The 15,000-nt window shown below is 46.5% G+C and overlaps 1 protein-coding gene across 2 annotated transcripts in view; it reads right to left on the bottom strand.

Moving 5' to 3' along the window:
* The window catches only part of LOC140191688 (cytosolic 5'-nucleotidase 3-like), an 88,288-nt gene that overhangs the window by 60,406 nt on the left and 12,882 nt on the right, over positions 1 to 15,000 (bottom strand). For both annotated transcript variants that reach the window (XM_072249331.1, XM_072249332.1), the window contains one exon: positions 3,722 to 3,820. In XM_072249331.1, the coding sequence (XP_072105432.1) occupies positions 3,722 to 3,820 (99 nt within the window). The remainder of the gene's footprint in view (positions 1 to 3,721; positions 3,821 to 15,000) is intronic.

Genomic DNA, 15,000 nt, shown 5'->3' on the forward strand with positions numbered 1-15,000 from the left:
CTGATCTCATCCCGTTCGAAGCGCCAGTGGCGTCACACTGTTTACTTTTTAACCGGTGTCGTACTTGTGCCTTATTATTTGTTACTTTATCTGTGGTAATATTACTTAATGTGTGTGGTGTGTGGGCATGTGGCCGAGTGGTTAAGGCATTGGACTAGCGACCTGAAGGTCGTGAGTTCGAGCCCCAGCCGAGGCAGCGTGTTGTGTCCTTTGAGCAAGGCACTTAACCACACATTGCTCTGCGACGACACCGGTGCCAAGCTGTATGGGTCCTAATGCCCTTCCCTTGGACAACATCGGTGGCGTGGAGAGGGGAGACTTGCAGCATGGGCAACTGCCGGTCTTCCGTACAACCTTGCCCAGGCCTGCGCCCTGGAGAGTGAGGACATTCCAGGCGCAGATCCACGGTCTCGCAAGACTAACGGATGCCTTACTAGTGAGCTATAGCGACTGTGTTGTTCAAGCTTACTGTCATCTGACTGTACATGTAGACAACCAAACGTCCGTCGGACCTACACAACGTACATCACACACACACACACAGCGCATAAACCAAAATATTATCACACCTAAGTTATTAAAATATAATTCAAGATGCATGCAGAGGTGAACAGTAAACAGCTCGCTGTCCCACTGACGAGACCCCGGTGGTGGCAGGGTCTTCATTGCTCTCACAGTGACGGGTTAACTTACCTAACCGGCTGGTCTTTGGACTGTAGGAGGAAACCGGAACACCCGGAGGAAACATACACACACACACACACACACACACACACACACACACACACACACACACACACACAGACACACACACACACACACACCACACACACAGACACACACACACACACCACACACACACACACACACACACACACACCCACACACACACAGAAAGAACGTACGAGCTCCTCAAGGGACCGTGGCGCCGGAATGGGGCTCGAAAAACCCGTGCCCGCAGATGTAGTGCTGTAACAGGGCCGCGGTAACCGCCGCACGACCCCGGCGCCCTGCGTTGTCATCACAACCCACCGCTGGGATAATCAGGGACTGGCCCCTACTGCAGACCTGGTGTGGGGCTAATTAAAGAGTGACCCAGACTAAGCGGATGGCTTCCTCCCCACCCCACACCCGCTGGAGTAACTAAGGACTCTATCTTCCTAGGCCATCCAGAGCTTGGGGTCGGGGGTGGGGTGACTTCTACCTTGCCAGAGACCTGGGTTTCTGCCTATAAGGAGTTTGTACAGAGCTGCGCGAAACTCTTGGACAAATATTGTTCGTCCATCGTCGTCGTCGGTGAAGACCTCGACACCATTGATTGTGTCGAGACTAGCGCGTAAATTGGATTTAAGTGAGGGAGAGTTGCGCAGCGTTAGCCTCACCCTCTCTTCCCAATTCCCATCTGGATCCAGTGACAAGACAGAGTCGAGACGGCTCGAGATGGAGATATATATATATACTGTATTATATATATACTGCATAGCCAGAGACACCGCACACCCCGGCCACTCCCTGTTTGACCCACCACCGTCCAGCAAAGGGTTCAGGGCACTAAAAGCCAGAACAAATAGACTGAGGAACGGCTTCCATCCCAGAGCTGTGGCCTCCATCACACCACTCTCACAGAACAATGACTGAAACTGTGAGCACACACACGCACACACGAGGTCTCAAGTACTTTGTGCATTACTGTGCTATTCTGGTGGTGCTGCAATTTATTTTCTGCTACTTATCTGTTTAATACTGTTTTTCTATTACTGTCTTGTTTTTATCTACCGCTTTATTTAATTGCCTGAGAGGAAGCCAAACAGAGTTTCATTGTAGCTATGTATAATGACAATAAAGATCATTCCATTCCATTCAATTCATGTGTGTGTATGTGTGTGTGTATGTATGTGTATATATATATATGTGTGTGTGTGTGTGTGTGTGTGTGTGTATATATATATATATATATATATATATATATATATATATATATATATATATATATATATATATATATAAAGCTAGGGTGCCGAAGAGTTTTGCACCGGGGTGGGACAGGTGACAGAGAAGGAGCGTCAGGGGCGGGGGGTGGGGTACAGACACACCCAGCCCTGAGACACCAGGCAAGGTCATTTTATCCCGAATAATTGGTTTATTGATCATTACAGAATGTCTCCCTGGTGCTTCCCGCACCCTCCCCTCTCCCTTCCCCTTTTCCCAGCCACGATCCCCCTCTTCCTGCCCAGCCCCCACTCCTCGCCACTCCCAGCACCCTTTTCCCCCGCCGGATTCACAACCTCACTCTCCGCTCCCCGTTGACAAATACGGTACTGTGTGTGCAAAACTCTCAGGCTCCCTAAGACTTGTGCCTAAGACTTTTGCACAGGACTGTATATACATATATTTAGACGGTTAAATTAAACAAGTAGTGCAAAAATAGAAATAAACAAGCAGTGAGGTGGTGTTCACGGGTTCAGTGTCCATTCAGAAATCTGATGGCAGAGGGGAAGGAGCTGTTCCTGAATCGCTGAGTGTGTGTCTTCAGGCTCCTGTACCTCCTCCCTGATGGCAGAGGGGAAGAAGCTGTTCCTGAATCATTGAGTGTGTGTCTTCAGGCTCCTGTACCTCCTCCCTGATGGCAGAGGGGAAGAAGCTGTTCCTGAATCGCTGAGTGTGTGTCTTCAGGCTCCTGTACCTCCTCCCTGATGGCAGAAGGGAAGAAGCTGTTCCTGAATCGTTGAGTGTGTGTCTTCAGGCTCCTGTACCTCCTTCCTGATGGCAGAGGGGAAGAAACTGTTCCTGAATCACTGAGTGTGTGTCTTCAGGCTCCTGTACCTCCTCCCTGATGGTAGCAATGGGAAGAGGGCACGCCCTGGGTGATGGGGGAGGGGGTTCCCAAATGATGGACGCCATTAAGAATCCTTGAAGATTCTCGATGGGCCGAATGGACAAATTCTGCTATTATGATTCATGGTCTAGTCGGTTAATTGGTTACATGGTTGTAATCGTCCAGCGCGGTCTTGATGGGTCAGAGCGGTCTGGTTCTGAGCTTTATCTCTAAATAATTCTTCTTCTTCTTCTGCCGCTCTTAACTCCTGGTGGAGTGGTCGGGGCGCCGTCATGACAAGCTTTGTACCAGCGTTATGGTGTGCTCATCATGCAGCGTGTCTTGGGCATCTGAAACCTGGTGGAGCCCATCCCTCTCCAGGTTAATTTATAATCCAGATAAATAGTATGCTTTAATTATCTCGATTATGTGTTGGTGCGAGGCCAAGTGGTGAAGTCGTCGGTCTAGTGATCTGAAGGTCGCTAGTTCGAGCCTCGGCTGAGGCAGCGTGTTGTGTCCTTGAGCAAGGCACTTAACCACACATTGCTCTGCGACGACACCGGTGCCAAGCTGTATGGGTCCTAGTGCCCTTCCCTTGGACAACATCGGTGTCGTGGAGAGGGGAGACTTGCAGCATGGACAACTGCCGGTCTTCCATACAACCTTGCCCAGGCCTGCGCCCTGGAAACCTTCCAAGAGCAAATCCATGGTCTCATGAGACTAACGGATGCCTGTATACACATACACACACACACACACACACACACACACACACACATACATATATGAACAGAATCGACGCATTTCTCCAACTCCTTTCCCAATGGGACAGTCTGGATTCTTTGTGCGAATTTCCCCCACCCCCCACCGTGATCCTCCGTGAACCGGCCACCGCTGCAAACCAACCTGTAACTTGGCAGTACCCCCTTCGCGGAGGGAGGAGATGATTTCTCTGACACGATCCGGTTCCCGAATACGGACTGTGCTCTTTTGCAGCTCCGGGATCTGCGGGGGAAAGACAAGAGCAGTCGGACAAGCTCGGGTTGTTTTCCTCTGGAGCGCCGGAGGCTGAGGGGAGATCTGATAGGGGTGTAACCCCCTCTCTCCCCTCCCCGCCCCCGGGAAAGGCTTCACTGCTAACGTAATGGTCTTTCTGTAGAAGCGGGGCCTGGGTTATGGTTAGGGATACCGGGTGCTTTGAAAAGTGAGCCATCTTCTTTCTCCCTTATTAGGGGAGGAGAGGGAGCCTGTGGTATGTCGAATACCGGGTGAACGGGTAGTCTTTGGGGTACTGCAAGTCCGTGTCTTTGCTGATGCTTTGCTGCACGCTTGAGTGCTCGGTGGGGGGGGGGGGTGCCAATGCTTTCTTTGCCAGTGGGAGGGGGGCTGTAGGGGTGATTGTTGCTCACTGCCGCTGACGCACAGGAGGGAAGGGAGCTGGGTTGGACGGGGGAGGACTTTGGGGTTCTAACATTTAACTGCCATTCACTCTTTGGGGGAACTCCTCTGTTTTCGAGGATGGTTGCGAAGAAAAGAAGAATTTCGGGGATGTGTATGGTACACATTTTTCTGACATTGAAACCTTTGACCCAATCAGGCAAGCGGAGTTTTCGTGTTGTGTGCCTGACACCGGAGTGAGCTAGGGTCCTTTGTTCGGAGGGAGATGGAGAGAGAGGACGCTGGAGAGAACCGGTCATAGGATTTGACCCGGTGGGGGTGGGGGGACTGTGACTTGATGGAGCCAGATGCCGGGGTCTCCGGGGTCTTCTGAGGATCGGCGAACATGTGTGACTTTTGGAAGAGCTGAGCTCCAACTTGCGCACATTTGACTGTTTATAATTACAATGGGCCCTTTTTGTCTACTTTTTTCTTCTTTCTTTTCTTTACTACCCTTTGAGTTCAGATTCATAAATATAATTCTTTTAATCGTATGCAGCGTGCTGTCTGTTGTTTCTTGGCACTGAGCTGTAATTTACACAACAGCCTCACGAACCAGAGTGTTAGGGGTGGGAGGGCTGTCCCAATCTCTCAGGTTTGGCGGGACCGGAGTGTCTATTCCCTAGACTTACACGGCCCAGGGAACTGGGGGAGGCATAGATAGAGTAGACAGACAGTATCTCTTCCTCAGAACATGTAACCTAGATTAGTGTTCCCCAACCTCTTTTAGCCTAACGCCCCTCTACAGCACCTTCATACTTGCCAACGCCTCTCTTAGGCACAGTGGACTCTCCGGTGCCCCCATAGTGTAAAAACATGTCTACCATATGCTACCATGAGAAAAATGTTTCTGCTTTAAAATTTTATTGTCTTTAACTGTAGCTTGCATGGTACCTGTGCGCTGTACAGCAGCTTGGACGTCAATGTGATCCCTTGAGCTTGAAGGTTTTTAGCAAGAGTTGAAATATCTGGTTCAGGTTGTGACAGCAAAAGCCTTAAATCCCCACGTGTAACAATGTCCAAGCGGTTGCTGTTTTTCGTGAGTCTGCGGTTCACTGCACTGAAGCCTCTTCCAACAGGGTAGGAGGATGGAAATGCAACGAAGAGCAGTTTGGCTCTTCTCCAAAGACGAGGGAACTTCATATGACATTGTGGCCACAAAGCACAAAAGGTGATATTTTTGCTTCTTCATCATTCTGAATTTCAATAACTTCTTCTTGCAAACTCTCTTCCTGTTCTTCCACCTTGCAAAGAAATAGGTTAATTACCCAAAAACGAGGAAATCTGCAGATGCTGGAATTTCTAGCAACACACATAAAAATTGCTGGTGAACACAGATGCTGCCTGGCCTGCTGCGTTCACCAGCAGTTTTTGTGTGTGTTGGTTAATTGCCCAATCCGGAATTGCAGATCGTTCAAATCCTTGAATCGATTCAGAATATCATTCGTCAGTGATTACATGTATAAGCAGCACTCTTGGAAATCACCGTCTGTGAAAGAGAGTGCCATGTTTTCTATGCAGGGAAACTGTGAGAACATTCTTCTCCCAATGTTTTGCTTATATATTTCCAATTTTCCAATAAAAGTTGTCTCTGCACTTTTTTGCCTGGATGAAATTGAAATCCTCACCCTGCAGTTTCATATTTAGAATGTTCACTTCGTTATACAGATCGGCTGGGTATGCCACATCCCCGCGTAGAAGTTCAATCTCCTTTCCCAAGCTCTTGTTGACTTAGAGCAAAAATTCAACCACAGTGTCAAAAAGATCAAAGGAACGTTTTAAGCAGTAGCCTTTTGACGGCCAACGCACTTCAGTATGAAGAAGCAAGCTTTCAAACACTTCAAAGTTATCTTGGCATAACTGGCGAAATAGGCTGCTATTTAAATGATGAGCTTTAATCTTATTGATAGCAGATATTAGAAGAGTCATGCTTAGAAAGCATTGCTGGCTCGTGTTTTTGGCTGCGGGATGTTGACGATGAATTGCAAACAGACTTGGGAATTCTTTTTTGTTTCCATAAATGCCACTAAACCAGCATATATGGTGCTCCATCCGTTGTACAAGAAATCATGTTCCTAATCGGAATACATTTATCCATAGTATACATTTTGAACTTGTCGTAGATTGATTCTCTGTTGATACCTGTTTTTAACTTTTTACAAAAGAGAATCTCTTCATAAACTTTTCCATTTTGATAACCCCTAAAACCCTCACTAATTTTTATAGATGCACCGTAGAAAGCATTCTACTGAAGTGCATCACAACCTGGTATGGAAGTTGTCCTGTCCAAGACCGGAAGAAGCTGCAGAAGATCGTGAACACGGCGCAGCACATCACACAAACCAATCTTCCATCCTTGGACTCTGTTTACACCGCACGCTGTCGGAGCAGTGCTGCCAGGATAATCAAGGACACGACCCACCCAGCCAACACACTTTTCGTCCCTCTTCCCTCCGGGAGAAGGCTCAGGAGCTTGAAGACTCGTACGGCCAGATTTGGGAACAGCTTCTTTCCAACTGTGATAAGACTGCTGAGCGGATCCTGACCCGGATCTGGGCCGTACCCTCCAAATATCCGGACCTGCCTCTCGGTTTTTTTGCACTACCTTACTTCCCATTTTTCTATTTTCTATTTATGATTTACAATTTAAATTTTAATATTTACTATCGATTTGTACTGCAGGGAGCGGGATGCGCAGAATCAAATATCGCTGTGATGATTGTACGTTCTAGTATCAATTGATTGGCGACAATAAAGTATAGAGTATAAACCCTCCATATGCTATCAGCGATACCTTATTGTCTCGCACAGCTGACTCATCCAGTTGTATCCCAGATCCTATTTTTTGTAGCTCTGTGCATAGTTGATGCTGAATGTCTTCACTCGTTTCGTCAATACGACGAGCTATAGAGTTATTACTGAGAGGAATTGATTTTCAAATACTGGTATCCATTTTGAGAACAGTGGTGAGCACTTTGGAAGCAGCAGAGATTATTAATCTTTCACCCGTTGTATGAGATTTTCCACACTTTGCTGTCGTTTTGGGAATGTTATAAGAAGCAATGAGACCACGATCAAGAACGGTTTAAAACCATACTCCAGGGTGTGACGCAGGATTAGAATTGAAGACTTCACCGCCGCCAGACTCACAGAATCGCACAGTACGTATTGATCTACCGTTAACGAGGCTAAATCAAAACAGGACGTTAACACAAACCAGGAATGCCCGTCGGATGTTGACGACGGCAGCGAGTTGACACAGGCGGTGTCACGCAAAGGACGAAGATGAAGATGATCACAACAGTGAAGATTACGTTGACAAGGATTCAGATTGGAATCTGACCTGATGACCCCGATGATGTACTTACCCTCCCTCCTTGTCACCGCTCCAATCGAGAGTGCCGACTTACCATAGGGATTGAAACATCAAGTCCCAGTACCCCGACTGAGCGTTAGTCGGGATGGAGCTGGTTTTTGGCAAGCTAACTTTATACTGTTCCACTTAGCGCGATTGACCAACCACGCAAGGTCTCACAGTCCCCAAACAAGGCTCTGGACCGCACGTATGAAGCCGAGGACGCTTTGAGCACGTCAAGAGGAATCCTCGGGGTCTGCAGGTTCACTGATTGGCTCTATTTCACTGTTTGGTTCCGGCCAGTACTCTATCGTTGTGTGACCTGTGTCCCGTAGGGCTGCAGAGGAAGTGGAGAGGGTGTGCTTGAAGTCCCAACTGTTAAACTGCATGAACTCGTACCGTGTCAAGGGGAGCGAGTGGCCACCCTGGCTGCTAATTTATGCATCCCCAATAACGTCTGTTTGGTTGGCAAGGTCGGACGAGATCGCCGAGTTTCGCACACGTTGCGACGACGAGTGCTCGCTGCCTGCAGAGCTGTGGTTCTTCCTCAGTTCGTCCTACTTAGTTTTGGAAATGCAGTTGGTCAGGTCTTGTGCCGCAAGTTAGGATGCCACTTACTGCCCCTCCCTCTCCCCCCACAAGAATCTTGATCACCCCCGACGAATTCCATTTCCCCTGAAGACCCCTTAGGACACGTAACCGCCTCCGCTGGGAATCACTGATTTAAGGTGAGAGGGGTTAATTTCAAAGGAGATGTGAGAGGCGCCCGCCTTGTAAAGAACGAGAAGGAGATGATGGCAAGACACTTCTGTTAGTAAAAAGTTTGCCAAGAGCGTCATGGTCGAAGACTATGATCGCACATGTCCCTACCACACAGCACATAACACAACATATATGGCACCGTATACAGCCCGGAGATTAATTTTCTTGCAGGCATATTCAAAAACTCCAATACCATAACAGATTCCATGAAGGACCGCACCAAAGGTACTTACAACCAGTGTACAAATACAACAAGAATGAAATAATAAGGAAAAATAAATAAGCAATAAATATTGAGAACATGAGATGAAGAGTCCTTGAAAGTGAATCCATAGATTGTGGGAACATTTCAGTGATGGGGTGAGTGAAGTTGAGTGATGTTATCTCATCTGGTTAAAGAGCCTAAGGGTTGAAGGGTAATAATTGTTCCTGAACCTGATGGTGTGGGACCTGAGGCTCCTGTACCTCCTTCCTGATGGTTGAGGGGTAATAACTGTTCCTGAAACTGGTGGTGTGGGTCCTGAGGCTCCTGTACCTCCTTCCTGATGGTTGAGGGGTAATAACTGTTCCTGAACCTGGTGGTGTGGGACCTGAGGCTCCTGTAGCTCCTTCCTGATGGTTGATGGGTAATAACTGTTCCTGAACCTGGTGGTGTGGGTCCTGAGGTTCCTGTAGCTCCTTACTGATGGTTGAGGGGTAATAACTGTTCCTGAACCTGGTGGTGTGGGACCTGAGGCTCCTGTACCTCCTTCCTGATGGTTGAGGGGTAATAACTGTTCCTGAACCTGGTGGTGTGGGTCCTGAGGCTCCTGTACCTCCTTCCTGATGGCTGAGGGGTAATAACTGTTCCTGAACCTGGTGGTGTGGGTCCTGAGGCTCCTGTACCTCCTTCCTGATGGTTGAGGGGTAATAACTGTTCCTGAACCTGGTGGTGTGGGACCTGAGGCTCCTGTACCTCCTTCCTGATGGTTGAGGGGTAATAACTGTTCCTGAACCTGGTGGTGCGGGACCTGAGGCTCCTGCACCTTCTTCCCATAGGCAGCAGTGAGAAGAGAGCATGTCCTGGATGGTGGGAGTGTGCCTAATAAATTGGCTATTGAGTGCATGGCACCACATACAACCCTGATATGCATTTCCTTGCATGCATTCACAACAGAACAATGAAGTAAAAAGAAACAATGAAAAACTATACACAAAGACAAACAATCATCGTACAAAAGAAGACAAATTGCAAAAGAAACAATTAATACAATAATAACACTCCCATGATCTAAGCAGACTAGGTGTTGACAGTGAAGCACCAAACGCCTGGCTCAGAGTTGGAGACCTCTGCCCAGAAACAGGAGAGTTCCTTCTAGCAATACAGGAGCAAGGTGGTTAACACAAGAAATTTTCAAAAATACATAATAAAAGACCAACAAATTCAAGATGACAAATGTAGAAAATGCCAAGAGAAACCAGAAACAATCCAACAGATTACAGGATCCTGTAGCAGTTTAACTCAATCTGATTACTTACAATCAAGTGGCAAACATTGTTCACCAAAAACTTGCTTTAAAATGCAAACTGACAAAAGAAATTATGTCTTGTTCAGTGACTCTTCGTGACCTCATGGCCCATAGGGTCCACAGGGTTTTCGTCGCAAGATACAGAAATTGCCAGGCCTTTCTTCTGCACAGATTCTGCTGCTGCCCAGGTTGGGACCCGGCTGGGTCTGAACTCAGGACCATCTACCTCGGAGTCCAGTGCTGATGCCACTACACCACCAGCCAGCCCAAGAGGAACCACACATTACTATAAGTACAAGCCTGATCTAGTTTTGAAGTCAGAGTCCCATAAATTATATTATGACTAATCTGTTATTACAGATCGGATGATGCATAATAACCATCCGGATATAATAATACAGGATAAACAAGCAAGAACAACTTATTTAACAGGTACAGCCATTCCAAACACACATAAATTACAGAAACCAGTACGTGAAAAACACTAGAAATATGCTGAATCAAAAGAGGAAATTGAAAGACTATGGAACGTGAACAGGGTATACATTGTCCTAATAATAATATCTACAACTGGTATCACCCCAAAATCACTACGCAGTAGAATTAAGCAATCAGGCCAACACAGCAATATCTATGTGAATCTTTAGAAAGCCACAATACTAAACACTACCAGAATAGTCTGAAAGTTCCTAGCAATTGAGAGATGAATGTGCTCGGCCATGCCCGTACCTCAGGCTTGACCAGCTCCAGCAGAGAGAGAGAGAGATAAATAAATAATTTTGAGAACATAAGTTTTAGAGTCTATGTGGATATATTATTATCATCCCCTCCCCGAACAAGAAGGCACAGCAACATCTCCACTTCTTAAGGAAATTGATGCAAGCGAGACTCCCTCCCCCTCCTCCATTCCCCCCACATCTTAAACTTAATTTTACAGGAGCACCATTGAGAAGTTGCATCTCCGTTTGGTATGGGAGCAACGGACCGGAAGTCCTTACAAAAGACTGTGAGAATGGCCGAGAGGATCATCAGGATCTCCCTACCATCCATCGGGGACATTTATCAGGAGCGCGGCGTACACAGGGCCCTTAGTATTCTCAAGGATCCCACCCATCCATCCAGCATCATCTTTGACTTTCTACCATCAGGCAGGAGACTCGGATGCGTAAAGACAGGAACAGTCAGGATGGGAAACAGTTTCTTCCCTCAGGCTATCAGGCTTCTGAACTTTCAGCCACATCACATAAGACCATAAGACAAAGGAGCAGAAGTTGGCCATTCGGCCCATTGAGTCTGCTCCACCATTTTATCATGAGCTGATCCATTCTCCCATTCAGTCCCACTCCCCCGCCTTCTCACCATAACATTTGATGCCCTGGCTACTCAGATACCTATCAATCTCTGCCTTAAATACACCCAATGACTTGGCCTCCACTGCTGCCCATGGCAACAAATTCCACAGATTCACCACCCTCTGGCTAAAAAAATTTCTTCGCATCTCTGTTCTGAAAGGGCGCCCTTCAATCCTTAAATCATGCCCTCTCGTACTGGACCCCCCTACCACAGGAAACAACTTTGCCACATCCACTCTGTCCATGTCTTTCAACATTCGAAATGTTTCTATGAGGTCCCCCCTCATTCCTCTCATTCCCGGAATCATTCTATTGAATCTTCTCTGAACCCTCTCCAACATCAGCACATCCCTTCTTAAATAAGGAGCCCAAAACTGCCCACAGTACTCCAAGTGAGGTCTCACCAGTGCCTTATAGAGCCTCAACATCACATCCCTGCTCCTATACTCTATTCCTCTAGAAATGAATGCCAACATTGCATTCACCTTCTTTACCACCGACTCAGCCTGGAGGTTAACCTTAAGGGTATCCTGCACGAGGACTCCCAAGTCCCATTGCATCTCAGAACTTTGAATTCTCTCCCCATTTAAATAATAGTCTGCCCATTTATTTCTTCTGCCAAAGTGCATAACCATACACTTTCCAACATTGTATTTCATTTGCCACTTCTTTGCCTATTCTCCCAATCTATCCAAATCTCTCTGCAGACTCTCTGTTTCCTCAGCACTACCGGCCCCTCCACCTATCTTTGTATCATCAGCAAACTTAGCCACAAAGCCATCTGTTCCATTATCCAAATTGTTGAAGTGCAACGTAAAAAGAAGTGCCCTAACACAGACCCCTGTGGAACACCACTGGTAACCGGCAGCCAACCAGAATAGGATCCCTTTATTCCTACTCTCTGTTTCCTGCCCATCAGCCAATGCTCTATCCACATATGTAACTTTTCTGTAATTCCATGAGCTCTTATCTTGTAAAGTAGCCTCATGTGTGGCACCTTGTCAAAGGCCTTCTGAAAATCCAAATATACAACATCCACTGCATCTCCCTTGTCTAGCCTGCTTGTAATTTCCTCAAAAAATTGCAATAGGTTTGTCAGGCAGGATTTTCCTTTACGGAAACCATGCTGAGTTCTGCCTATCTTGTCATATGCCTCCAGGTACTCTGTAACCTCATCCTTGACAATCGACTCCAACAACTTCCCAACCACCGATGTCAAGCTAGCTGGTCTATAATTTCCTTTTTGCTTCCTTGCCCCCTTTTTAAATAGCGGAGTGACATTTGCAATCTTCCAGACCTCCGGAACCATGGCAGAATCTATCGACTTTTGAAAGATCATTGCTAATGCCTCCGCAATCTCCACAGCTACTTCCTTCAGAACACGAGGGTGCATTCCATCTGGTCCAGGAGATTTATCTACCCTTAGACTATTCAGCTTCCTGAGTACTTTCTCTGTCGTAATTGTGACTGCGCATACTTCTCTTCCTTGCCACCCTTGAGTGTCCGGTATACTGCTGATGTCTTCCTCAGTGAAGACTGATGCAAAATACTCGTTCAGTTCCTCTGCCATCTCCTTATCTCCCGTTACAATTTCTCCAGCATCATTTTCTATCGGTCCTATATCCACTCTCACCTGTCTTTTACTCTTTATATACCTGAAAAAGCTTTTAGTATCCTCTTTGATATTATTTGCGAGCTTCTTTTCATAGTTTTTCTTTTCCCTCTTAATGATCTTCTTAGTTTCCTTTTGTAAGCTTTTAAAAACTTCCCAATCCTCTGTCTTCCCAGTAATTTTTGCTTCCTTGTTTGCCCTCTCCTTTGCTTTAACTTTGGCTTTGACTTCTCTTGTCCGCCACGGTTGCCTCCTTTTCCCATTTGAAAATTTCTTTTTTTTTTAATATATCTGTCTTGCACCTTCCTCACTTCTCGCATAAACCCCAGCCACTGCTGCTCTGCCGTCCTTCCCGCTAGTGTCCCTTTCCAGTCAACTTTGGCCAGTTCCTCTCTCATGCCACTGTAATTTCCTTTACTCCACTGAAATACCGACACATCAGATTTCGGCTTCTCTTTCTCAAATTTCATAGTGATATGATCATTGCCTCCTAAGGGTTCCTTCACCTCAATCTCTCTAATCACCTCCGGTTCATTACACAATACCCAATCCAGTACAGCCGATCCCCTAGTGGGCTCAACAACAAGCCGTTCTGAAAAGCCATCTCGCAGACATTCTACAAATTCTCTCTCTTGAGATCCAGTGCCGACCTGTTTTCCCAATCCACTCGCATGTTAAAATCCCCCACAATTATCATAACACTGCCCTTCTGACAAGCCTTTTCTATTTCCTGTTGTAATTTGTAGTCCACATCCCTGCAGCTGTTTGGAGGCCTGTAAATAACTGCCATCAGGGTCCTTTTACCCCTGCTATTCCTTAGCTCAACCCATAAAGATTCTGCACCTTCCGATCCTATATCACCTCTTTCTAATGATTTAATATAATTTCTTAACAATAAAGACATGCCTCCCCCTCTGCCTACCTTCCTATCCTTCTGATACACCGTGTATCCTTGGACGTTCAGCTCCCAGAGATATGCATCCTTTAGCCAGGTCTCAGTGATGGCCACAATATCATACCTGCCAATCTGTAGCTGTATGACAAGATCATCCACCTTATTCCTTATGCTGCGTGCATTTAAGTACAACACCTTAAGACCAGTATTTAGTACTTTTTGCTTTGATTGCACTGCAACTCATCCCAATAGCTGCAAATTTGCCCCATCACCTGCCTGTACTTCCTGACATTTTTACTGTTCACTATCTTAGATTTATTTGTTTTCCCCCTCCTTCGCTCTATCATTCCAGTTCCCATCCCCTTGCCAAATTAGTTTAAACCCTCCCTAACAGCTCTATTAAACTTTCCCGCCAGGATATTGGTCCCCTTCGGGTTCAGGTGTAACCCGTCCTTTTGGAACAGGTCATACTTCCCCCAGAAGAGATCCCAATGATCTAAGATCCTGAAGCCCTGCCCCCTACACCAGTCTCTCAGCCACGCATTCATCTGCCTGATCCTACTATTCTTGCCCTCGCTAGCACGTGGCACAGGTAGCAATCCCGAGATTACTACCCTGGAGGTCCTGCTTCTCAGCTTCCTTCCTAACTCCCAGAAATCTCTCTTCAGGACCTCCTCCCTTTTCCTATCTATGTCATCGGTACCAACATGTACCAAGACAACTGGCTGCTCGCCCTCTCCCTTCAGAATATTCTGGGCCCCATCCGAGACATCCCGTACCCTGGCACCTGGGAGGCAACACACCATGCGGGTATCTCTATCAGGCTCACAGAATCTCCTGTGTGTTCCCCATTCAAAAATATCACTGATTAATCTGTTCTGTACCTTACGATATTTAGTTTATGGACTTTAGTTTGTTGTTTATGTGTGATCCATCTTATTTTCATCCTTATTTTCTTAAGTTAGTGTGTGTTATGTGCTTTACGCCCTGGTCCAGAGAAACGTTGTCTCGTTTGACATGTATATAGTTAATAAACTTGACTTGACTTGATATAGTACCTTCAGATTCATTTTCTTGCAGATATTTACAGGAAAATAAAGAAATACAATAGAATTATACTACAATAGAAGATTGACTCTTAGGCTGGCATATAGATAAAAGAAATACAAGACTATGAGACATCGGAGCAGAATTAGGTCACCTGGAAGTGTCTGCAAGACCACACACTTCCTGACACTGTATCCCATCTGCCACTTCTCTGTCC

This window comes from Mobula birostris, chromosome X, assembly GCF_030028105.1.
Source record: "Mobula birostris isolate sMobBir1 chromosome X, sMobBir1.hap1, whole genome shotgun sequence".
Classification (NCBI taxonomy): Eukaryota; Metazoa; Chordata; class Chondrichthyes; order Myliobatiformes; family Myliobatidae; genus Mobula; species Mobula birostris.